Source organism: Salvia splendens, chromosome 18, assembly GCF_004379255.2.
Source record: "Salvia splendens isolate huo1 chromosome 18, SspV2, whole genome shotgun sequence".
In the NCBI taxonomy this organism is placed as follows: Eukaryota; Viridiplantae; Streptophyta; class Magnoliopsida; order Lamiales; family Lamiaceae; genus Salvia; species Salvia splendens.
In genome coordinates, this window is record NC_056049.1 from 24,730,715 (window position 1) to 24,755,137 (window position 24,423).

General features: G+C 35.4%; 5 protein-coding genes and 1 long non-coding RNA gene across 7 annotated transcripts; 4 read left to right on the top strand and 2 right to left on the bottom strand.

Annotated features, from left to right (window-relative positions):
- The first annotated feature begins 216 nt into the window (after positions 1–216).
- LOC121777467 (anthranilate synthase alpha subunit 1, chloroplastic-like) lies at positions 217–4,458 on the top strand. The gene is made up of 11 exons (XM_042174735.1): positions 217–450; positions 702–886; positions 997–1,186; positions 1,765–1,916; positions 2,099–2,214; positions 2,292–2,538; positions 2,624–2,680; positions 2,808–2,960; positions 3,324–3,404; positions 3,508–3,594; positions 3,837–4,458. Exons 1-11 carry the CDS (start codon positions 276–278, stop codon positions 4,263–4,265), a joined length of 1,872 nt encoding a protein of 623 aa, XP_042030669.1. The 5' UTR covers positions 217–275; the 3' UTR covers positions 4,266–4,458.
- Positions 4,459–5,436: 978 nt separating this feature from the next.
- Positions 5,437–6,134, top strand: LOC121776360 (30S ribosomal protein S31, chloroplastic-like). The gene is made up of 3 exons (XM_042173531.1): positions 5,437–5,665; positions 5,730–5,794; positions 5,887–6,134. The coding sequence occupies exons 1-3, from the start codon at positions 5,515–5,517 to the stop codon at positions 6,019–6,021; spliced, it is 351 nt and encodes a 116-aa protein (XP_042029465.1). The 5' UTR covers positions 5,437–5,514; the 3' UTR covers positions 6,022–6,134.
- Positions 6,135–8,122: 1,988 nt separating this feature from the next.
- LOC121775794 (pleckstrin homology domain-containing protein 1-like) lies at positions 8,123–8,835 on the bottom strand. The gene has a single exon (XM_042172853.1). The coding sequence runs from the start codon at positions 8,747–8,749 to the stop codon at positions 8,312–8,314; it is 438 nt and encodes a 145-aa protein (XP_042028787.1). The 5' UTR covers positions 8,750–8,835; the 3' UTR covers positions 8,123–8,311.
- Positions 8,836–9,917: 1,082 nt separating this feature from the next.
- Positions 9,918–13,562, top strand: LOC121776270 (arginyl-tRNA--protein transferase 2-like). The gene is made up of 6 exons (XM_042173433.1): positions 9,918–10,189; positions 10,457–10,495; positions 10,969–11,119; positions 11,489–12,628; positions 12,752–13,070; positions 13,153–13,562. The coding sequence occupies exons 1-6, from the start codon at positions 10,048–10,050 to the stop codon at positions 13,267–13,269; spliced, it is 1,908 nt and encodes a 635-aa protein (XP_042029367.1). The 5' UTR covers positions 9,918–10,047; the 3' UTR covers positions 13,270–13,562.
- A 1,125-nt stretch (positions 13,563–14,687) lies between these two features.
- LOC121776271 (2-alkenal reductase (NADP(+)-dependent)-like) lies at positions 14,688–19,865 on the top strand. Its single transcript, XM_042173434.1, has 5 exons — positions 14,688–16,800; positions 17,393–17,570; positions 18,210–18,376; positions 18,511–18,593; positions 18,829–19,865. Exons 1-5 carry the CDS (start codon positions 16,576–16,578, stop codon positions 19,205–19,207), a joined length of 1,032 nt encoding a protein of 343 aa, XP_042029368.1. The 5' UTR covers positions 14,688–16,575; the 3' UTR covers positions 19,208–19,865.
- LOC121776272 lies at positions 19,082–22,470 on the bottom strand. 2 transcript variants are annotated; one of them, XR_006045269.1, is made up of 3 exons: positions 22,281–22,470; positions 21,111–21,799; positions 19,082–19,209 (listed from the first exon to the last, which is right to left on the bottom strand). It is a non-coding gene; the product is annotated as an uncharacterized LOC121776272 (long non-coding RNA). The 2 variants fall into 2 exon arrangements; XR_006045268.1 differs by lacking the exon at positions 19,082–19,209 and having other exon boundaries at positions 19,962–21,231; positions 21,706–21,799.
- Positions 22,471–24,423: the final 1,953 nt, after the last annotated feature.

Below are 24,423 nucleotides of genomic sequence, written 5' to 3' on the forward strand. Positions count from 1 at the left end.
AAAAAATATTAAAATTAATCTCGACTCTCGAGTAATCGAATATATACTAAAAAAGAAAAATGAAAAGGAAGAGCATGCCGAGTATATGCTAAAAAGTTATAAGCGCCAACCGCATTAATAGGTAAGGTAACCGTTTTTATTCAAGTCAAGCTTGTAATAAATTTTAAATATCACTATTCATTTCTATTTTAATATAAATAGCGCTTACAATTTTCCGATTTTCACCATTCTCTCTCACACAAAACCCACAGTCACACCACTGCAAGTTCTTAGCTATGGCAATGCAAATGCAAATGCAAGCTTTAACGTTCTCTCAGAAGCCGTCACTGGCGGTGTGGAGAGCATCTCCGCCGTCCGTCGCTGCCGTTTCCAGAAGAAGCGGTAGCTCCACCGTCTCGCTCCGCCTCCGCACAACATTCCGATGCTCTTCTTCGAGGATGAGTGCTCTAGGTTTGAATCGACTTTTCTGAGCTATTGCATTTTGATGCTTTCGTGTTTTGTGATACTTAATTTGCTGCGATTTGAGCTTTGAGCTTTGATTTTAGTTTTAATTTCACGAGGAATCTGGAGTTGGGGAATTAAATTGAAGCGATTTCAAATTCAGTGATGATTTAAGTTGTGTTTATGCCTATTTAATTTTTTTAAATACTGGAAAATTGAGCGGCATGTTGATGAGTTTTTTAATTTGGTGAGCTGTGTAGAGGTGGATGAGAAGAGATTTGTTGAAGCGGCTGAAACTGGAAACATAATTCCGCTGTACAAATGCATATTCTCGGATCATCTGACGCCGGTGCTGGCTTACCGGTGCTTGGTGAAGGAGGACGACAGAGAGGCTCCGAGCTTCCTGTTTGAATCTGTTGAGCCTGGATTTCGCTCATCGAGTGTTGTAAGAGGCTGATTTTTCCATCTGATTCTTGTTTGTTGCTGAATTAGATGTACATGCATGTGTATGGATTCTAGTTATAACTCGAGTAAGCTCTGTTGCTATTTTTGTAGGGTCGTTACAGTGTGCTTGGGGCACAACCAGCCGTTGAAGTTCTCGCAAAAGAGCATAAAGTTACGATTCTGGATCACGCCTCTGGGAAGATAGTCGAGAGGTTTGTAGAGGATCCTATGATAGTTCCGAGAAGCATTTCAGAATCCTGGAGGCCACAACTAGTCGATGACCTTCCAGAGGCGTTTTGTGGTGAGGATTAGTCTCGTTAAAATATGAATAGTGTTTATACTTGCCTTTTAAACATGTTTCATGGACTCATTAGCTTTTTAATTGCATGTTTTGTACAATTATGTATGTTATTTTTTTGGATCTTGTGGAAGCATCGTTTTGGCGTTCTGGTTCTTGCTGACGCATGTTTAACCCCCTTGTTTGGAACTTTCGTGTGATATTATGGAATAGTCTCTTATATGAAAATTGTTGTTATGGAACTGGAAAAGATACTATTATATGTTTCATATTTGCCAAAACAATGGTTTTTTCTTAGTATGCCTGACTACATATAAGCCCAATACATACATGTATGCTCATACATTGATATAATATTTCCCTGACAACTGAAAGTTTTAAGTGAAAAGGGATTGCATATGTCTTCATGGGGTTAATTAAAGCAATTGGTTTTGGTTTCGCTTCATTGGCAGTAGCCAGTAGCCAGGAGGTAATGATATGAGCCATATGCATTTTCTCTCACCCTTGTATTATGTGTGTAAACAAACTGCATCTGTAGTTATAATATTTAAGATACTCTCATTTTTTTACCTTCTCAACAGGTGGGTGGGTTGGATTTTTCTCATATGATACAATTCGTTACGCGGAGAAGAAAAAGCTTCCTTTCTCTAGCGCTCCAGAAGATGACAGAAATCTGCCTGACGTTCATCTTGGACTGTATGATGACGTAATCGTTTTTGATCACGTGGACAAGGTACACCGGTTGATTTTATGTGGATCATTTGTCATTAACAATTTTGCAGCCTTATGATTCTTCCTTCTCAATAGTCTCACATTGATATCTCTTTATCTCAAGTTTGCGCTTTGTAGCTTTCATTTCTTCTTATTTCATATTGGGATCATCAATGGACATTATATCTATGATATTCTTCTCAGAAAGCATATATAATCCATTGGGTGCGCTTAGATCAATATTCATCTGCTAAAAAAGCTTACAACGAAGGAATGAAACGCTTGGAAAGATTGGTTTCAAAAGTTCAAGACATTGATTCGTGAGTATTTTACATTTCATCCTTAAATTATGAATATTGTCATTTTGTATACCTATGCGTTTATCACCATTTTGCAGTCCACGGCTAGCTCCAGCTCGTGTTGATTTCTGCACTCCTGATTTTGACGTTTCTCAATACAAGAGGAACATGACAAGCGAGGAATACATGAAGGGTGTTTTAGAGGCTAAAGAGCATATTTTGGCTGGGGATATCTTTCAAATTGTTTTGAGTCAACGCTTTGAAAGAAGGACATTTGCTGACCCATTCGAAGTATACAGAGCTCTGAGAGTTGCGAATCCAAGTCCATATATGAGTTACTTGCAGGTTGTTTTTTTGTTTGGGTCTAGTATTCAGTAGTTTTAATGAGTCAAGAACTCAACATACCATTTTCACTTTTGCTCCATGTCAGGTTAGAGGTTGCGTTATGGTTGCTTCGAGCCCAGAAATTCTTGTTCGTGTTAATAAGGTAAACTTATAGCTTGATATCAGTTTGTCTTTGATGATGTGCTCATTTTACATGGTTGAAATTATCAACATTTATTTGTCATATGGACAAACACACCTGACACATTTGAATGTTGCTGTATTGACAGAAAAAGGTTGTTAATCGACCTTTGGCTGGGACAACTAAACGAGGGAAGACAAGCGCTGAGGATGAAATGTTGGAGATGAACCTTTTACAGGATGAGAAGCAATGCGCAGAACATATTATGCTGGTTGATCTGGGCAGGAACGATGTTGGCAAGGTTTGTTTATTGTTCATATTTGACATTACTCTTTTTAGACAAAAATTATACTGAAATCTAGAAGGAAACTTTTGACACCATATCTCTATTTTCTGTTTTTGATAACATGATTGTAATAAAATTACAGAAATTAGTCCTAATATTATATGAATAGTTAGTTAAGTAGCGAGGATTAACATGCTTTACATTCACTTGTTACTCCATACATTATTTCTTCTGTACTTGGGGATGGGGGGAGATGTGGAGTGTTTGAACCATCGATCTCAACATAATGAAAATGATTTTAAATTGGAATATTTGGCCTTTCTATCCAATCAAGATCGTGTCTTATCTGATGTACCTATATTTATAATTTTTTGCCAGGTTTCCAAATCTGGTTCAGTCAAAGTGGAAAAGCTCAAAACTATTGAACGATATTCCCATGTGATGCACATAAGCTCCACTGTAAGAATATGATTTTAGTTGTATAGTTTCTTATTGAATCGCCATTGTTTTTTTCCGGTTGCTCAAGAACTATTCCATATTCCGTGGTAAATTATGATTATAGGTAACTGGGGAGTTACTAGATCATCTGACGGCTTGGGATGCACTGCGTGCTGCACTTCCCGTTGGAACAGTTAGTGGAGCACCAAAGGTAACGATGCAGCTCTTGCTTATACGAGTTTATGCACTGAATTTAACTCGACTAAACCACAATGATATCTCTCTCTCCAACGGGTATCTTCATGATATATATGCTGACACAAGACTTAGTCACTAGTATTAATTCTTGTTTAGTGCTTCTCTTGCTAAAATCACAAACAATTCCGGATGTGCTATATTGTTTTCTCGTATTTGTGAGTCGATAAGATTCGTGTTTTGTGTCCCCTTCTTCAGGTGAGGGCTATGGAGCTGATTGATGAATTCGAACCAACAAGGCGAGGACCATACAGCGGTGGGTTCGGAGGGGTCTCCTTCATAGGCGACATGGACATCGCGTTGACTCTGAGGACAATCGTCTTCCCCACTGGAGTCCGTTACGACACAATGTATTCGTACAAGGACGGCAACAGGCGCCAGGAATGGATAGCGCACCTCCAATCGGGTGCTGGAATCGTGGCCGATAGCCAACCAGAGGACGAGCAACTCGAGTGTGAACGCAAATCTGCTGGTCTGGCCCGGGCCATCGATCTGGCTGAGTCGGCTTTCGTCAACAACGCTGCCCCAGAACCAGCAAGGGCGGATAGCTCTCCCCCGGCCCAGCTCCGCAGTCGGGAGTTGATTGCTCATAACGGAGCTATGGTGCCTGATTTGGAATCTAACTAGCTTTGTTAGAATAGTGTTTGTTATGCTCTAGCGTTTTACAAAGTACAGTATATCAGGGCTCATGCTTTAGGCTTACTAGCTCAATGCAAGTGCTCTTTTTTTTTTCTTCTTGCTTTGTCCTTTTAGTTTTTATATGTAAATTATGTTGAAACTACAATTTTTTCCCTTCAAATAGAATCAGTGGTTTCACATTTGCTCTCAGACTCTCGAACTTTTGGTTAGAGGGGAATCGTCTTACCAAACAAATTCGATCTATTGTCATGTTGAAAGGCAAATTGTCGAGGGAAAGGCTATCGTCTTACCGTTGCGGCTCACTTGTCTTCGAGTCGATATAAACCCTCCAAGGCCGGTTGATGTCAAAACCACAGGGTTAATTTCTCTGAACTATGCTAATTAAATTCTTTCTAATTTGTTATACTACTATACTTGCATTTTGTATCATTCAAAGTCTCAAATCAAAATATTCATTCTTTCATGTACCAATCAAATAAAAACTACATTAAGCCTAAAACTCCCCGGGAGCACTAGTGTTCATCCACCTTTAGAGTCTTAACATACTTCTAACCACGTGCTACATGCGGCATGTATGATGCAAAATATCAATGCTATAATGCAAATAAACATTAATGAACACTATAATGGATTTACACTGGTTGCATTATAGACTGTTTATTTTGAATTATAGGCAATTTATGTTACATTATAGACATTGACTCAAATAATGCAACAAAACCTATCTATAATGCAATCCGTCTACATATATATCCGTGTAAATCAATCTACAAAGTCTATTAACGTTTTTTTTTTGCATTGTAATGCTATTATTTTGCCTCTTACGTGCCACATGTCAGTACCAGGTTAGATGTATGTTATAATTTTAAATTGAGTTATTTTTGAAGTGTAAATAAAAATTACGCTCTCCGTCCTTCAAGAATATGCACTCTTTCCTTTTTAGTCCGTCCCACAAGAATATGCACTTTCTAATTTTGGAAAGCCATTCCTCTCTAACAAGGTGGAACTAATTTTCCACTAACAATACTTTATTTACCTTTTCTCTCAACCTCTCTCTTACTTCACCAATTTTACATTAAAACCCGTGCCGATCCCAAAGTACATATTCTCGGAGGGAGTAAGTTGTGAAAAATCAGAAATTCTTTACAAACGACGTAGTTGCAGCATCATATTCTATCCAAAACAAAATCCTTAAAAATCCACCGATTCACAATTTGGTCACTCAATTCCACAGATAATGGCGTCTCTATTGCTCGGAATCGGAGCTCCTCCAATGGCGGCCAGAACCCTCACAATCCCCCCTTCTCTCTCTCTCTCCAAATCCCAAGCCCTATTCAACCCCTCCTCCTCCCTCTCCATCTCCCCTCCCGCCCCCACTCTTCCCCTCAGTAAGTAAACTCTCTCTCCTCCCTCCCTCTCCTCTCTCTCTAATTTTTTAATTTTTGGATTCAGTTTTCTGCGGCAGAGGGGACAAGAAAACAGCAAGGGGGAAGCGGTTCAATCACTCGTTCGGAAATGTGGGTTTATTACGCTAAATTATTAGTAATTTTTTGATTTTCTGTTTTGGGCATTTATTCATACAATTTGTGGGTTTTTTTGGTGTGTGAAGGCAAGGCCGAAGGATAAGAAGAAGGGGAGAGGGCCGCCGAGGGTGCCAGCGCCGCCGCTTCCGCCGAGGAAAGACAAGTATGATGACGGCGAGGTGGTTAAGATTGAGATTGATGAGTCTCTGTTTGGCAACTGATTGAATGTGTTTTTGTGTTCTGTAATTTTTTTTGTTATGATGGGAAAATCTTAAGCTAGAACTGAGTTTTATTTTGATTATCCAATATTTGAATATAGAATGTTTCGAGTTCATTCATGATTCATAATATTTGATTATTCTTGCTAATTCTGTTTGATTTATATTCTATTGAAAATGTGAGTCATAAAAAAAACCTAGTATTGATGATAAAAGTACACTCAATCATGAAAAAATACACACTTCTTTATGATAGTAGTATGTTTATCATTGCTAATTCTTGCTAATTGATCAAGAATTCTATCTTTAAATAGTGTATATTGTTGGCAAACATAAAAATGAATATAATAATATCTCACATCGGTGTATATAAAGAGCTTAATTCATTATATAAGTCTCATGAGTCTCTCCTCTTATCACCAATTGGTTTTAAAATGGAACCCATGAATTTCTATCATGGTATCAGAGCAGGTCGCCGACTGTGGGTCATATTTAACTGACCCAGCAGTATATCTGGGCTGAAACCGAAAAAAAAATGACTGGCCCAGCATTATAAATGAGCTGAAAATTTGGGCTAGTGGTCCAACCGATCGAAAAAAAATTGGGCTGATTGTCCAATCGATTATAAAAAAGTTCAACCCCTCCAAGATTCACCTTGACGGGTTTGAGGGAGGGTGTTGTCAATTGAAACATAAAAATGAATATAATAATATCTAACATCGATGTACACAAAGAGCTTAATCCACTATATAAGTCTCATGGGCCTCTCATCTTATCGCCAATTGGTTTTAAGATGGAACCATAGATTTCTATCATATATATATATATATATATCATTGCTAATTTATCAAGAATTCTTTATTGGTGATATTGATATAGGCTTGTACAGTAATTAATTGAATTTGAAATCCCCCTCTCAAAGGTTGCATTTTTCTGGGATTTAGAGCTATATCTGTTTAAAGGTTCCATTTTTAATAAGGTTGAATCTGGTTGATGATCTTTGTAAAGCCTTCTCTGTAATGCGACACAATTACATGCATTAAAGAAAAAAAGATTAGATTTTTACCTAAAAATTATACATTTAATTATTATTCCTGACTTACTATTTGAGTGGTTCGCGATTGCAAGCATATGGAAGATTCGCTGCACAAATTGGCTTAAGAGATCCAAATAAGAATTGCAAGCAAAAAACACATTGAAAAGAGCAAAAATAGCAAATCTCATTCAATAGTAATACAATTCACAATGCTGATATCCCATATTGCCTCATAAATTTCAACAGTTATCTAACATAACAATAGAATCACATCTAAGTAAACGTACATGACAACAAGTTCACACGAAAATGTATCACCTTTTCTAATCAATTCCACTGGAAATTTCAGCAGTTAAGACAGAGAAATCACATCTAAAGATTTCACCTTTAGAACTATAACCACACATACTCTAGGTGCTAACTGCTAGCTGCTAAGCAGTTTAAAAACAAACTATGTAATCAGCAAAGAGTGAGAGAAGTTGCTTGAAAACTCCCCTGATGCAAGCTTACAAACTAGGCATCAAACATCGAATATGTTTTCATTAACATGACTTCCTGCTCGTTATCATCATTGTAAGGTGCACTAGTAAAACAAGAATACACACATTTGATCACCACATTGGTTGATGCTTTTAGATTTTCCAAATCCGAGAGATACCAACTAAGTTTGAAGCCCGAAACAAGTAAGGTAATTGGAGCTGCAACTTACAAACTATCAAGACATAGCAACTCCTAGCAATGGGAAGAGTCGAGGCATTTGATCACCACCTCGGTTGAGTTTGATTTTCCAAATCAGAGGGATACCAACGAGTTTGAACGAGCCCGAAAACAAGATGGTTGGAGATTCCATAAAGAACCTATCAAGAGACAGAAACTCCTAGCATTTGGAAGAGTGGAGGAATTCCCAAACTTAAACTCAAACACCATTTGATGCCACAATTTACTGCATTTATCACAATTAACACCAACTACACTTTCCACAAAACCACAGCAAAACAGAATTTGAAGTTTTTTTAGAGATTCAACTACCTAAGTTCAAGTCTGCAGAAATAGGAACAAAATCCAATCTCAAACAAGCAAGTAACTGAATAAGCAAACACAAATTGATGCACAATTTACAGCATTTATCACAATTAACACCAAATACACTTTCCAGAAACACAAAGCAAAACATAATTGAAAATTTATTGATATACCAACACCACCATAAAATAAAAAAGCAAAGATCAGAAAAATTAGGGCACACCGATTTCACCCCTAACCCTTGCGGCTATCGTAATCGAGAACTTCGTTATCGGTAACCGACCTCGACTGCTGAACGATGGATCGGCCAATCGAGTTGATCCAGTCCTCCTTCTCCTTCTCCGAATCGGCGATGAAGTACATCGTCTCGCTCCGGGTGGACAGCTCGAACGCGAATTGGCGATTCAGCACGTCCTCGGCGCCCTTCACGGTGAGGCAATCGGCGACGGGGATGACGCCGCGGGGGCGGGAGGCGCGGGTGACGGTGGATTCCTTGAACCAGAAGAGCTTCCCCTGCTTCAGCACGAACCAGCGGCGCCGCCAGGTCTTGATGTACTCGCCCTGCTTCGTCAGCCAGCCGGCGCGCTCCGGCGCGCCCCAGAACTCGACGCCGTCGTAGTCGTCTGCGCCGGCTTCGGCTGAGCCAACCACAGCTCGCCATAGGCTTGCCATGGACGGTAAATTTTGAGGATGGATTTGATGATTGACAAATTTCTGTAGCTTTTCTGCTTTTGGTTTATTCTTTATTTATCAATTTCATTTTAATAGGAATCTATTGACATTTTGTGATTATATTATTATATCAATATTTATTTTACCAAAGCTATTAGATTTTATAGTTTAAAATACGCCGGAGTAATATACAACTATCTTTAGAAAATTAGTCAAAATGCAATAAAAATAACAAAATAATATGAGGGTTGATCAATGAGACAATGACCACTAACTCAACTATTATACAACTAAATATAATATAGACATCTATTGATCGAATATATTTCTACACATAAATAAAGTGATCTTTTATTTTCAGTTCGATTATAATTAGATATTTAGGTTTTTTCAGATGGTCGGCCTGTCTCTCCAAGCCTCCTTAAATCCGCCATTGTATTAAAGTTAAAATGCAAATTCGGATTACTTACTAGTATGATCATTGATGATGGAGCTTATCAATGAAGTTACTATCAATAGAGCTAATAATAATTTATAGTTTACTCAGTCAAATCAGCCTATAAATATACTTATTTGACGGTGCTTATTAATGTAGCTTTCAAATAATTATTCAATCATTTGGACTAATCCAATTACTATTAATTAATCAAAAAGAACATCGATCTGTGATTTAATTGGTTCAATTGATGATTAATCGAAACACTTTTTTCTTGACACGAATATTCAGAATAATGTGTTAAATGAAGAACGAATAAAGTAAAAAAGATGAAGAAATAACTTTTCAAAGTAGAAAAACGACACAATTAACAAAGAACGAATATTTATTTATGTTAATATCCCTACATGTAATTATCGGATTAGGATAGTTAGAACTAATTACTCCCTCCGTCCCGAGGAAGATGACCCCTTCCTTGGGCGGCATGGATTTTTATGCATGTTTATTTTGTGTGTTAGTGGAGAGAGTAAAGTAAGAGAGAGAATAAAGTGAGATAAAGATGATTCCGTTTTTAATAATGAGTCATCTTGATTAGGACAAACCGAAAATGAAAGTGAGTCATTTTAATGGGACAAAGGGAGTACTTTTTTTCATAAAAAACAACTTTTACAGAGTGATATTTTTATATTTTTATGATATTTTCATTGTTATTTTTTGTCTTAAAAGAATGAATTTTGAATTAAAGGAAAAGGAAAGGGAGAGTCTCAATAGAAGCAAAATTGCCGAATTGATTCCACTGCCGAATCAGAAACTCGGAGAATTTGCTGCAAATCCTTGAAATTCTAAATAGTAAACATCGGAGATGGCGGATGCCAAGAAGATGCGGAGCGAAGCGAGCACCAGCGGCGGGGGTGGAAGAGGCGAAAGCGTGGTCGAAGACTTCGGTCGCCGGAAAAGCACTTGTGGCTACTGCAAATCTGGCGCCCGCACCAGTGTTTCTCATGGTGAGTGCATCGATTGCTCGTGGCTCCCCGATTTGTATGATTCTGCTATGGAAGTTTTGAATAAGTGAACGAACTGTCACTTTAGCAATTAGAAATGCGTTTTCGGTAGGAGAAATGATTGGGGATTTGAGGTTAGGTTTTTGATGTAGTTATTCGTTTGGAGAGAATTGTTTTTTTCTATGATTAGATGATTGATGAGAATCGCAATTTTTGAGCTTGATGATGATGTAAATGAATGTTATGAATTTTGGAAATCTTATTTTGTAGGGCTTTGGGCACATAGTTTGACGGTTGACGATTATCAAGGTTAGTTTTGCTTGATTCCTTCCATATTATTATACTTGAAATTCTTTTGTGTGGCAGTGATCTATCTACAGCTAAATTCTGTTGTGTGGTGTGTTAAATTGTTAATAAAGTGCTATCACTCCCCTTCAGTAATTTGCTCCCACTGCTTTGTTTTCATACCTTGGGAATCCGTTTGATAACTTGCTACTTTCGAGATTCATTTATTTAATCAGGTTTAAATCAGTAGTATATAAATTCTAGTGGTTATCATTTACGAAATGTGCTATGCTGACGAGCACTCTTAAATAGCCCTGTGGCTCATATTTTCTATGTGAGAGAAATTAAACACCAAAGCAAGTGCATTTTTTGTCTGTTACATGGATCTGAATATATACTGTTAATAATTTTGGTACTAAAATTTAATTGGTGAATGGTGATGCTGTATAATTTTCACTAGACTAGGCTGAGTTTTCTGAAGGTTTTCTTTGCTCTAGCTCTCCTTGACAGAGGCTGGAGAAGATCTGGCTGTTTCCTGTACAAATCCGATATGGAGAAAACATGCTGCCCCTCATATACTATTCGTCTCAAAGCTGCTGACTTTGTTCCTTCAAAGGAACAAGTGCGCGTGTCTAAAAAGATGCAAAGGTATACCCAAAACTCCAGCATTTCATTGTATGCAAATTAATTCATTTATTTACTTAGTGCAAGCCTTCTGCTGGTTGTCTATATTAGTGCACATGAGCTCTATAAACGGCTTGTTAGTTGGCCAGCTTTTAAAATACTAATAAATTTTCTGAAATTGATTGTCCTATGATTTGCGTTTGCCTATTTGACTAAAGACATGATAAGGAACCTGTCAGTTTCCTAGCATAATTCCCGTAGGTAATATTTTTTATCTGCTTGAATTTCCCTTACAGTCTTGATGCTTCCTCGATTTTAGTATATTTCACAAAGAATCCTTATTTTGGAAAATTTCCAATGGGTAAATAGCTAAATGTGAGTTGATCTTTCTAGGTTTTTAACTCGCACATTAGATGTGACCACAACAGGCAAGTCAGCTAATGAGCTGAATTCTGCGGCCGCTTCCAGCTCTGGAGATAACGACAAAAAAAAAACTGCTACAGTGGATTCCTCCAAAGTTGATGGCAAAGATAAGGATAAAACTGGTCAGTCTGCGCATCTCTTGTCAGACCAGATTGATAAAACAGTAGAGCTATGTGTAGAATCTGGCGAATTACCTGCTAACATACAGCTGCCAAAGGCTTCCGTCAAACAAGTAACACCAGCTAAAAGAAAATTGCAAGCAGAAAACTCAGAAGAACTGGTGTTCTCCTGCAATGTTGCCTTCCAGATTGTAGCTACTATACGGCGAGTAAAGAAAGAAGCTGAGCATGTGAAATCAGTTGAACATGGACTTGGAGGGAACAAAGATGTCTCTGACCTTTCCCCTCAGAAGACTGCTGAAATTTTAGTGAGCCACTTGAAGCAGCTAGGACAATCCCATGGTTTTTCAGTTAGAGCTTGCAACGGACACATAAATTTCTATTCTTCTATAGAAAAGGCTGATCTGGTGGAAGTTGGTAGAAGCACAGGCTCCAAAACTCCTCTCCCAGATGCTGATGCGAATAAAAGAACTGTAAAGAATAACACTGGAGGAGGCAGCCAAGAAAGGAGGATTGAGATTCGATTAAATAAATCTAGCTTTGATTATGAAGAGTACTGTTTGTACAGAAAATATCAACTCAGGGTGCATAACGATACACCTGAGCATGTGACTGAAAGCTCATACAAGAGATTTTTGGTTGACACTCCTTTAGTATATGTTCCACCAAATGGCGATGGCTCGGTGCCCCCATGTGGCTTTGGCTCTTTCCATCAGCAGTATGTGGTAGATGGGAAGCTAATTGCTGTTGGAGTTATTGATATATTGCCAAAGTGTTTGTCGAGCAAGTATTTATTTTGGGATCCTGATTATGCATTTCTATCACTTGGGAAATATTCAGCTCTAGAAGAAATCAAATGTGTTCAGGCGAACCAAGTACGTTGCCCAATGCTTCAGTACTATTATCTTGGCTATTATATTCACTCGTGCAGCAAGATGAGGTACAAAGCTGCATATCGACCATCTGAGCTCCTCTGTCCTCTTCGCTACGAGTAAGTTTACAGAGAGCATCTCATGCATCATATTAACTTATTAATCATTCTGAAGTTTTGATTGTCTGACTAATTTAATTGCATTCCAGTTCTGTTGTAACTTATGGTATTCTATTTTTTCAGGTGGGTTCCATATGATATCGCAAAGCCACTTCTTGATAGAAAAAAGTATGTGGTCTTATCAGATCACGCCACTCTACAAAACGAAGATTCATCGCCGCTGAAGGTGAGTGATGAGCACATGGAAGAGCAGCAAAATGAGCTTGACCAGGAGACCACGGATGATGTTGGCATGCATGATGATGAAATGACTGAACTTGACTCGGATTCATCCGACGTTGAATCAGACTCGGAAGTTGGTGCCTCAGCCACTGTGGTCCTGGACGATGCTGACTTTGACAATGTTTTGATTGGAAAAAGAAGACTTCGTCTCCGATACAAGGTACCCCTGCCATATTCTCTAATCAAAATGTTTACTCTTGTTGTGCCATGATGTGATAATCTTTGTAAACCATCTGTTGAAGGATATTAAACATGCGCTTGATCCGAGTCAGAGGAAGTTCTTCGAAACACAGTTAGAAAGATATGCCAAAGCCGTTGGTACTGAGCTCTCGGGCCAAATGGTTTACATCGCAGGGTAGATCGCTCTCTCTTCGAGGGCGTATATTGGTGATCGATGGTCTGGATCTTCGCAAGGTAATTCGGCTTTCGGAGCTCACAATTGGGAGTTTTATCTATTGTTCCACCAGATATGGTAATCATTTCATTTTCCATCTTTCTCTATAATACACTTCATGAAATTCACATTTGATGGTGATACACTCCCATCTTTTCCATCCTCCCCCCTCTAATTATTATTTTCACTTTGATGGTGATGTGGTATTAGGGGTGTACTTCAAAAACAATGCAAATTAAAATAATATCCTTCCAACTACATGCTACCACGTGGCACATATATGCAACATAACAACATTATTAAGTAACAAAATTAGTGGACGATATAGATAGATTTTCGCGGATTGCATAAAAGACGGTTTATGTTGTATTAAATGCAATTTTTTTTGTATCTTTCATACTTTATCTCTCAACTTTAATCTTTAATACAATAATTTCTTAAATCTTATTTCTAAAAAAATGCCTCAACCATCTTGTTTCTTTGAGTATCATCTGCTATCTTTTCTCATAGTAGTAGACTGAGTCGGAAAAAAAACAATATTTTGTTAGATTGATATCCCTCATACTTGAATAGCCTATGTATATTTAGTAAACTAAACAACTTTTTAATCAATAAGATAGAGAATAAATATACAAAAAATAAAGTACATTATATTTTATTAAAAAAGAAAATGATCAAATTATAATTTTATAGCTTAATAAAAATGAATATTGATATAGTAATACTAACACAACAAAGGGGTATAATTTGACACTATTAATATTATCAATTTTTGTTTAAAGATTTTCTGTAACTGTTGAATTTTCAAGCCTCAATTATAATTATGTTAAATTAGAAAAATAAAATGATAAATATGATCTGTTAAATAGTACTCCCTCTGTCCGCGAATAGGAGTCCCGTTTTTCCAGTTTTAGAATAATTTTAATAAGAGAGAATTGACATTAATACTCTTTAATTTTATTTAATAATTATTTAAATTTAAAATAGGTTAAAAATTAGTCTTAATTTTGAATTGGTAATTAGTTAGCAATTAATCACATCTCATCTTATTATTATTTAACTATTTTTATAATGTAACATAGCACTCGTATATAATATTCATACCATCAATGTGCAATGAAAATATTAAACAAAAACTACGCTATACAATTAGTCATATAATTAATTTAATTTATAAGTATTTAACGCTAATAAACTTGAAGTTATAATTACATGTTTTATTAGTCAAATTTTTTTGTATATATAAATAAAGAGAAAAGAAGTAATCACCTAAAACCTAAAATCTAAAATGGGTGACGTGATCGTTTTCTGTATTTATGCTTAAGATGATCTTGACAATAATCATGAAAATTGATTAAATATTAAAATACATAACAGAGTATGCATTATACATCGAATGGGTAGAAACTTTCAATATAATTTAGAGGGTTGGAACTAGGAATATATTGTATTTACATTTGTCAAAAATCAATTGATAGAACATACCAAATAGGATTGTCAATGTGCTATGTCTTGACTATTGAATTTTATCATTTTCATCAGCCGTTGCATATCTGCAATTCTTTCTACATCGCGGGGTCGAAGACTTGAAGCACAACGACAGAAGCTTGATTCAGGTGGTATTCATGGGTCGGCGGTGGGGTCGGTCGGCCCCCCTCGACCCCAATTGCCGTTCATTCCTAGATCTGGTTGTATGTTTTGGTTCATACTAAAATACTAGCTTTGTTAATAATTAATGGTTAATTAATCTCATTTTGACTTGATTAATGAGTTAAATATGGATTGACTTGATTAACGAGTTAAATATGAATCGAAATATATAGGTTAGGACCAGAAGCGAACACAATTGATTGATTATTAATGTATAGAACAAAATATGTTTTTTTTAATATACGAGCCTAATTTTGGTCTTTAAAATACAATTACTCTACCTAATTGACAAAATCTTTAAACAATGGACCAAAATATCTTTTTAAATAAATATGCGAGACAAAATTTAAACTTTAGTCAAAATAAATAATAATAAGTCAAATATTGTGCCGCATTTTTACGAAAAATTGAAAGTATTGAAAACAACATTACAAATGTAGTGTGGGAGTTAGTCAAATGTAGTGAGGTTAATACCTAATGACCCACAAATACAATAAAATTGGATCACTATGTCATAACCTAAAGTGATAAAGAAAAACACACTGAGACCCGTTCGGTTTCCTTTATATGGCCCGGTGGGGCCCACGTAAATTGGATCTTTTTTAGGGCTGTCAAAATGGATATCGGGTATTGGATACCCGATACCTGAACCCGAAAAAATCGGGTAATCGGGGGGTATTGGGTTATTGGGATTTTCGGGTATCGGGTTACCCCGATACCCGATCGGGTAATACCCGAAAACCCGGAATATATATAATTTTATTAATGTTTTATTAATTTGTTATTGACTGGTATAAATCTTCAATTCAATAATAATGGAATCATTTATCTGAAAAAATAGTGTTTTTTCTTTTGAAATTGGAATTACATAATAAAATAATTAATGTTGATTATGCATTTTCTTTGTGTTATTTTTTTTTATTGTTTTGTTATTTTTCTTTAGCTTTTTCCTTTTCCATTAAATATCCAAAAACATATTGCGATGTGAATATTTTTTATTTTAATTGAATTTCGGAGATAAGTGTTTTTATCTGAAGTAAATATTAAACATTATTTCTTTCTTAATCACCATGAAGGCTGGTTAATAAACTGAAAATTCAATTAAAATGAATAAATCCCATTATTTTTGGAAATTATGAAAATGACAAAAAGTTCTTAATTATGCCTATACAATTACGTAAATTTACTATGTTTATTTATATTGTCTGCTAGAATGCAATGACGAATCTGAAAAAATGGAATTAACTGCAAGCGAAGAATTGTGGAATTGACAATTTAAAAGCGAAATTAATATGATTTTTTTTTAAATCGGGTATCCGGGTACCCGATTTTTCGGGACTGAATACCCGAATCGGGTATCCTGGTACCCGAAATTATTTTCGGATCAGGTATCGGGTAGCAAAATTTGGGATTTTCGGGATCGGGTACCCGAAAATTTCTGGTCGGGTACCCGAGTTGACAGCCCTTGTTCTTTTTTCAAGTGTTCAGAGAATTGCGGCTGATTAGGGATTTAGGTGTTAGTATTTGTTTTTTATTAAATGGCACGGTGGGGCCCACGTAATTTTTGCTCTATTAAAACAATGAAGCTGAACACCAGAATTCAACCAGAATTAACGGCAAAATGGGTGAGGAAATTAGCAACAAGCAAGTGATACTCAACAACTATGTCAAAGCATATGTGAAAGAATCTGATATGTCCCTTAGAACTTCCAAAATTCAGCTCAAAATTCTCAGCGGTTGCGACGACGCCGTTTTGTTGAAGAATCTCTACTTATCCATCGATCCTTTTATTCTTACCCACATGAAGAATGAGGAGCACTTTGTTCCTCCTTACAAGCTGGATTCTGTAAGTTTAATATTTTTAGTGAAATTTTTCTCGTTAAAATTAATTTTTTCTTCTTGTTGGAATATAATTTGTTATACACGTCTTGATTTAAATTGGGGCCCTTAATTTTTTTTTATTAAAAAAAAGATTGACTTATAATAAAATATTGTGTAGATGGTAGTATTGTTTTTGTTTGATGAAAAGTGGGAAGAAATAAAAATTGTATCTTTCCATAGTTAAAATATTGGTTATGTCTTTTTTTAGGTTCTTGTTTGGTAAATAGTTTGAGATTTTGGGGAGAAAAATAAAAACTGTATCTTTCTATTGATAGAATGTTTGTTATGTCTTTTTGGTGTTTCTTCAGAGGTCTTGTTTGATGAATAGTTTGAGATTTGGAGAAAGAAATAAAAAATGTTATCTTTCCATTGATACTGTAGAACAGTAAAATATGGATATATGCGCAGAAGTATATAGACATAGTAGAGAATAGTTGTAGGTGTACAAGAGAATAAACTAGACTATGTCACATCACCGATGTGAGATACTAATATTCTTAACAGATACAATGTTGGTTGCATCTTTTTTGTGTTTCTTGACCTTTTTCTGGTGACAGCCTATTTTTGGATATGGAGTGTCGAAAGTACTGGATTCGTCTCATCCAAATTTCAAGACGGGCGAGCTAGTTTGGGGGTTTACTTGCTTGGAGGAGTATAGCCTTATTAAAGATCCAGACACATTGTTTAAGGTTCATGATAAAGATTTGCCTCTCTCTTATTATACAGGGATTCTTGGTGAGTTTCTCGAGCCCATTGTGATGATCGGCTTATTTAGCTTGTAGCCTTTAAATTTCTCGCTTGATTCCTGCTTCCTAGTTCTAAGGTAGAACTAGTTGTTTATGATTCTGCACAAGTTATTTATCTAGTTATGTATGCAGTTAAACTGTTAACGAAACAAGCTGTTGATGAACTATATGTGCTTGAATTATGAGGGGAATGGATTGGGAAATTGATACGTGAATATCTCCAAGAATATACCCAAATCTCTCTTATTTAGCTTAGTATTTATTTAGCATATCTTTTCCTATCTTTTGTCTTGCCCATTAAGTTAGAATCCTTATTATAAATAGGGCTATTGTTATTCTCTTTAATTAATCAATGAAATACGTAGTTCCCCTTTAATTTTTCGTCTTCTTTATTTTCCTTTTGTTTGCAAAACCCTAGTTCTTGGAGCTGATCTCAGGGCGAGCTCGAGACGTCCATCTTTATTCCTCATCGTCGATCACTCGTCGACGTTGCTATCGTGTTAAGGGGGAAATCCCTTAACAAAAATGTTGGATTTGTGGCGTGTATCTTGATAATTTCTGAAAAACAATGATAGGAGATGCAGGAACGTGAGACTGAAAATCAACGTGTTTCGTGTTATCATTTTAGGCATGCCTGGCATGACAGCTTATGTTGGTTTTTTCGAGTTTTGTTCTCCCAAAAAGGGGGAAACTGTGTATGTCTCTGCTGCATCCGGAGCTATTGGTCAGCTCGTTGGTCAGTTTGCAAAGAACGCAGGTTGTTACGTTGTTGGGAGTGCAGGGAGCAAAGAAAAGGTCAGAATCTAATGGCTTATCGAAAACTTATTAGATTGTTGCCTAGATTGGTTGTCGATTTATGTGCTATTTTTCTTTTGTGGCAAGTTTATGTTTCACATTTGATGAACAAGTCGGCTGTTGCATTGATGAAGGTCGATCTCTTGAAGAACAAATTCGGGTTTGACGAAGCATTCAACTACAAAGAAGAGCAAGACTATAATGCAGCGTTGAAGAGGTTCTATCATTGCTATTAAAATATGTATACTTATTTAACATTGAAGAATAGTTAGTAATTTAACACACAATACACATATTTATGTTCCTATATAAGAAAAGAATCCTTTTGTATCCCACACAAATTCGCAATCGCGAAGTATGGATCGGTTCGAAAGAATTTGACCAAATTTTATAGTTTTTCCGGCAATTTGTCGTTATATAGATAATAACAAATTTGTGTTTTTGTTAATTAGGTACTTCCCCGATGGCATCGATATCTACTTTGAGAACGTGGGAGGGAAGATGCTCGAAGCGGTGCTAAGCAACATGAGACTCTACGGTCGTGTTGCTGTTTGTGGGATGATCTCCCAATACAACATTGAGCAGCACGAAGGCGTCCACAACTTGCTTTACGTATTGACAAAACGGATCCGTATGGAAGGATATCAGGCTAACGAACACTACCATCTATACCCCAAGTACCTGGAGATGGTTGTGCCTCTAATCAAGGAAGAGAAGATCACATACGTCGAAGACATAGCCGAAGGCATTGAAAGCGTGCCTGGGGCTATCGTTGGCTTATTCTCCGGTCGCAACGTCGGGAAGCAGGTGGTGGTGGTTGCTCGTGAGTAATTCTGATTTTCGCAGAGTGAATCATCGGAAATAAGGAAGGACTCAAATAAGGTTATAATCATGAATTATAAATATATAATCATGAATTTGATGTATTGTTATTAATTGAAACAGGAAGGACTTAAATAAGGTTAATCATCCCAAATAGCACAATTTGTATTGCAATTTTATTGATTTTCTAACTATTGCACAAATTAAGAGATTTCACCTCCAACCTCCATTTCTTATTTTTATCTTCCCTTCACTATTCATGGCTCTCATTATTTTATTTCCTATTTAATTTATTTATTATAAAACTTAATTAAAATACGAGAATTCTAAATTTTAACTTCCATAGATGTCTCTGGTAGGGATGTCAATCGGGTCGGCCCAGCGGGTTTCGGGCCAACCCTGCCCGAGTTATGGGTCAATCAGATACGGGCTAATCGGGTAGTGGTTTTTTTCGGGTTATAGAAGTTCAACCCTAACCTAAGAACTCGGGTTTCGGGCTATCCCAACGGGTTAATCAGGTCGCTACCGATAAATTTAACATGTGATCAATCCAATAAATAATGTTGAAAATTAGCTATATTTATAAAATGTAAAACATTCCATTATGATAAATTTGAGATATATGCTTAAATTTAAACATAAACATAATTAAATACTAATATTTGAGATTTATGCAAATTAAAACATAAACATCAATAAATTTCAAAGTATATTTTAGAATTTTAAATGTTTTTCTTAGTGAATTTGAAGTTTTCATTTTATTTTATCTATTATTATAGTAATAAAATTTAGTATATAATTTATATATTTAATATAAAATTAAAAGTCATTTTTTTAGTTGTTTATATTATAAAATAATCAATGAAGTGTTGAATTAGGAGTCAAACAAATCAGGCCAGCCCTTTAGTTTTCGGGTCTGACCTTAACTGGTTACGGGTTAATCGGGTGCGGGCAGTGGCAGATCCAGAATTTCTCATTTGGGGTACAATAAATTATTACAGCACTTCGAAGCTTCAAAATCTAACCAATTCTTTTTATTTTCTTTTATTTGTTTCTCAATCAAAATTTATGATTTTATGTTTGTTATTAGAAAAATGTGCAAAGAGAATTGGAAAGATATATATTATGACCAATTGATATATATGGAATTATATGGAATTAAAATACATTAGAATATTTTTTTAAAAAACCTAAAATGATGAACATATGAAAAAAATTCTTTGAAGGATTTGAAAACAGAAAGAATAAATATATGTGCTAATTGTGTAGGTTTCAAATGTATTGAAATATTTTAAAAAAGCTAAAATGATGCAGCTATTGAAAAAACAGAAAAAATAAATATATATGTGAATTGTGTAGGTTTCAACTTTCAAATGCATTAAAATATTTAAAATTATGCATAAGATTTAATAAAACACAAAAATAAACAAAAGAAAAACAGCAAATGGCGAGCGGCGTTGAGGAGATTCAATCTTGGCTCTTTGCTGTGTAAGTATAGGAAAATACCGCTAGGCCAAGTCTGGTAATTATTGCTAGCTATATCTAATAACCTTATGACGACAAGTTTTCGGTACAGTGGTACCTCTTGTTCACTCGTGGCTCCGCTACTAGGTGTGGGTTAATCGAACTAGAATTTTCAACTCTAATCCTATTTTTTTTATGATAAGCAAACACTCAAGCCACAAAACGGCGAGCTACAAAAAGGCAAGTCAAAAGGCAAAGCCACCAAAAAACGAAACCCCCTACCTCTAAGAAAAAGGATCCAAAACAAACAAAAAAAAACAACCTAAAAAAGTAGTCCCATCAAAGTAACAGACCAACCATCCCCTCATCAAGCCAAAACCCATAACAAAGCCACAAGAGAAGGTAAAAACAGCATCCCAAAGTTCAACTAAAAGTCAACATACCCTACCTCTTCGTGAAGCTCTTGTTCCTGCCCAGCCTAGCCTCTGACAACCTTCAACTTTAACCCTATAAATTTAGCGGGCTATTCGGACTAGTCCATGGGTTGCGGGCTACATAGTCTCTAGTAACTAAGGCAATAAAAGATGACCACCCATGAATAATAAAAATATATGACTATCATTATTACTAAGAATGAAGTATCTGGCATTGATTTATCTGAATAAGAAGAAAAACAGTTGATTAAAAAGTGATAGGACCTTGTGAATTGAAATTGATCATGGAAAAATAAAAGTAGCATAATAGTATTATCACTACAATTTGTCACTATCCTAACTTACTTTCCTAATTTGTTTCCATAATCAATGATTTTTCCTTGTCGTTTTTCAAGATATCATTTCCATTTTTAAATAAAATAATTACTACTAGTATAAAATTTCATAGCAATTCATCTTTCAGGAAGAAAAAAAAACACAATCATACATACACACTGAAGCAGAGTAAAATGGGTGAGGAAATTAACAAGCAAGTGAACTCATCTGCAGAGGTTCGTGTTTTATGAATAGTTTGAGATTTTTGGGAAAGAAATAAAAACTGTATCTTACCTTTGATAAAATGTTGATCACATCTTTTTTGGTGTTTCTTGAATTTTTGATTCGATGAATCCACTAATTTGGCAACTCCATACCCCTCAATAACCTATTCATTAATGTAAACATTTGACAAGCAAAATAGTTTAAGTTATGAATTTAGTAATACATGTATAGGAATGTGATCAAATGCAAACTCTAAATATTGTACAAACATCAAACTATGATCTAGACCGTTAGAAAATATCAACAGATGATAAAATAATAGCAACAAAAAAATACAATGTCAACGGTTGATGTTGTTTTGATTGTGTTGGCACCAAAATCTTAAAATTTTACACTGTATTGACACTGTTTTGACGTTATGTTGATACTGTGTTGAAAAGTTTGAAGTTTGTACAATATATGAATTTGCATTTTATCACGACCATACATGTATATCTGAAAAATAATTAATCATTGCCGTTTTTCTTGGAATTTTAGGCACATTATGTTAATATATCCAATTGTCTGATAGAAGTATGCATAACTATGAAATCCCGGAAAAGCCCATGCTGGCATTAATGTGAAGGAAAATGGAAAACACGGACCTCACCGAGGGTAAAAGAGTCAATATAACTGCGCTCCATCTTCAGCAGGCGAGATCGCAAGATAAATAGTGATTCTTCACCAAAAAGGCACCGTTGGGAATATTCCGTTCGATTTCTGAGGTTTTCAGAATCAAACCCTTCACGTAGTCTTTCAATATTATCTGCTTGTTTCCCTCCATTTTTCACACTGTCTTTGTTTTGTTTTTATTCTAAATTGAAGTGATTTGCTTCCTTAAATAGGGAAAACATTTATTGTTTTCGGGATGTCACACTCAAAGGCACACGGTTTAAAATGAATTATGTCTACTCTATTCTCTATTCCGCCTAATTTATAAAGGAATCTTGACGTCTAATATTATGAAATTTTTCAATACTTAGCTTTTCCACAAACATTAAAATTGGTCTAAAATATCACAAACTTTACATTTTTGTTTGTTATTTCGCAACTCAGCCCAAATATGATATCTTCGGCAAAAATCTTATTATACGTAGGCAACCGTGAAATATTTTTGATATTTTATATTACTTTTTAAGTTTGTGACAAGTAGGATAAACAACTACGTAGAAAATCACATTGATTTAGTAAGTTCCAAGTAGGATAAAAAAATGTGCGAAAGTTGGTCGGATATGATGTTGACTTGCCACAAGAAATAGTAGTACTAACAAACAAATTAAGTGTCAAGTTTGTTATATTTTAGACCAGTTTTTAAGTTCCTGAGAAATACCAAATCTTGGCCTAATTTCGATAATTTTAGAGACCTATATTCCTTTATAAAACAATATGTGTTGGAAAAAAATTGCCTGTTATGTGTTGAAAATTTGGAAATGCAATAAATTGAAAGGAATAATTTTCTTTAATCAAGCGTGAAATACATATATTTTTAGATGTGTGGGGTTGGTCTGAGGAGTACTATAAAATTGACCATGCTTGTGAAGAATAAATGTTGCAATTATTGCAGCAGACCTTGAACAACAAATGGCTGCGTAGGAGTAATACTAACGTAGTACTAGTACAATAAATATCAATTATTGATCAACCATTGGCGGCGGATTCAAAATATAATTTGGATAGGAAATTTGTGTTCTCAACTTATAACGTTTAGAAGACTGCGATATTTTAGTTTAATTTAAGCCCACATAATGGTGGTTGAATTTAATCTCCATGTCGGGTCCAAGAGTAATTTCAATTTGATTGAAAGATGATAAAATTATAGTATTACGAAATTTCAACATGAAAATATTAATATTATAATATTATAATTTAAGAATAATGTTATTTTTGTGTATCTAACAACATCCCCTGTTGTGACTTACTGCACAACATGGGATCCAAATCCGAACTATTCTGTGGTATTACTTTCACTCAAATTCAAATGTTCTATCTCTTTGACCCGTGAACTCAAGCGTCGATTTCTCTTGACTAGGTCATCGAGAAATTAGTTTTTTTTTAAGAATTAAACAATTTAAAGCTTGTTTTCAAGGTCGTTATAACAGACATGGCGGTTCTGAGAGTCGACTCGAAATGCATCCGTGGATACTCATTTTGAGTGTGATTCTGGGCTTGCTCAATTTTTCAGCAAAGCAGATTTCATTGTCGCCTTCGATTTATTCTTCAAAGAAGAAGAAAGAAGTTTCTATCTCTTAGTTTCTAGTTTCTAACGTGTATAAAAACGGTAATTCTTTATTGAAACTTACACGAAATATTTTAGATATACATTAATACACAAATCGATCCTCACCGTCCATTAAATCAAGATCAATAGGACCAAATTGATCAATCACGAGCCACAAAAACAACTTGCTTTCCCACATTCCGACCGGAAAAGAGTCCAACCAAAGCAGCTGGCGCAGCTTCAATTCCTTCAACAATTTCGAAATAATTTGATAATCAAGTTTAGTAAACTGAAATTCAAAACGTTCAGTTGATGATACTAAATAAAATGTTTACAACTTATGAATTTAACTTATTCCCTGAATATATTTAATATTCTAGTGACTTAGCTCGATATAGTCCATATAATTATTTTAATTTAGCCAAAATTCTAAATAATTTGAATGTAACCATTTAGTTTGAATCAACCAAGGCAACAAATTACTTTGTGAAGGCTCCAACATTTAGGCCAATATTATTTGAATACAGAAA

Bases quoted from the DNA above. Each gene is read 5' to 3' on its own strand.
- LOC121777467 (XM_042174735.1), top strand. From the start codon at position 276: ATGGCAATGCAAATGCAAATGCAAGCTTTAACGTTCTCTCAGAAGCCG. The intron at 1,187-1,764 runs GTGAGGATTAGT...CCTTCTCAACAG, and splicing joins CCTTCCAGAGGCGTTTTGTG to GTGGGTGGGTTGGATTTTTC. The intron at 1,917-2,098 runs GTACACCGGTTG...TATTCTTCTCAG, and splicing joins TTTTTGATCACGTGGACAAG to AAAGCATATATAATCCATTG.
- LOC121776360 (XM_042173531.1), top strand. From the start codon at position 5,515: ATGGCGTCTCTATTGCTCGGAATCGGAGCTCCTCCAATGGCGGCCAGA. The intron at 5,666-5,729 runs GTAAGTAAACTC...TTTTGGATTCAG, and splicing joins CGCCCCCACTCTTCCCCTCA to TTTTCTGCGGCAGAGGGGAC. The intron at 5,795-5,886 runs GTGGGTTTATTA...TGGTGTGTGAAG, and splicing joins TCAATCACTCGTTCGGAAAT to GCAAGGCCGAAGGATAAGAA.
- LOC121775794 (XM_042172853.1), bottom strand. From the start codon at position 8,749: ATGGCAAGCCTATGGCGAGCTGTGGTTGGCTCAGCCGAAGCCGGCGCA.
- LOC121776270 (XM_042173433.1), top strand. From the start codon at position 10,048: ATGGCGGATGCCAAGAAGATGCGGAGCGAAGCGAGCACCAGCGGCGGG. The intron at 10,496-10,968 runs GTTAGTTTTGCT...TCTTTGCTCTAG, and splicing joins GACGGTTGACGATTATCAAG to CTCTCCTTGACAGAGGCTGG. The intron at 11,120-11,488 runs GTATACCCAAAA...TGATCTTTCTAG, and splicing joins GTGTCTAAAAAGATGCAAAG to GTTTTTAACTCGCACATTAG.
- LOC121776271 (XM_042173434.1), top strand. From the start codon at position 16,576: ATGGGTGAGGAAATTAGCAACAAGCAAGTGATACTCAACAACTATGTC. The intron at 17,571-18,209 runs GTGAGTTTCTCG...TTATCATTTTAG, and splicing joins TTATTATACAGGGATTCTTG to GCATGCCTGGCATGACAGCT. The intron at 18,377-18,510 runs GTCAGAATCTAA...GCATTGATGAAG, and splicing joins GTGCAGGGAGCAAAGAAAAG to GTCGATCTCTTGAAGAACAA.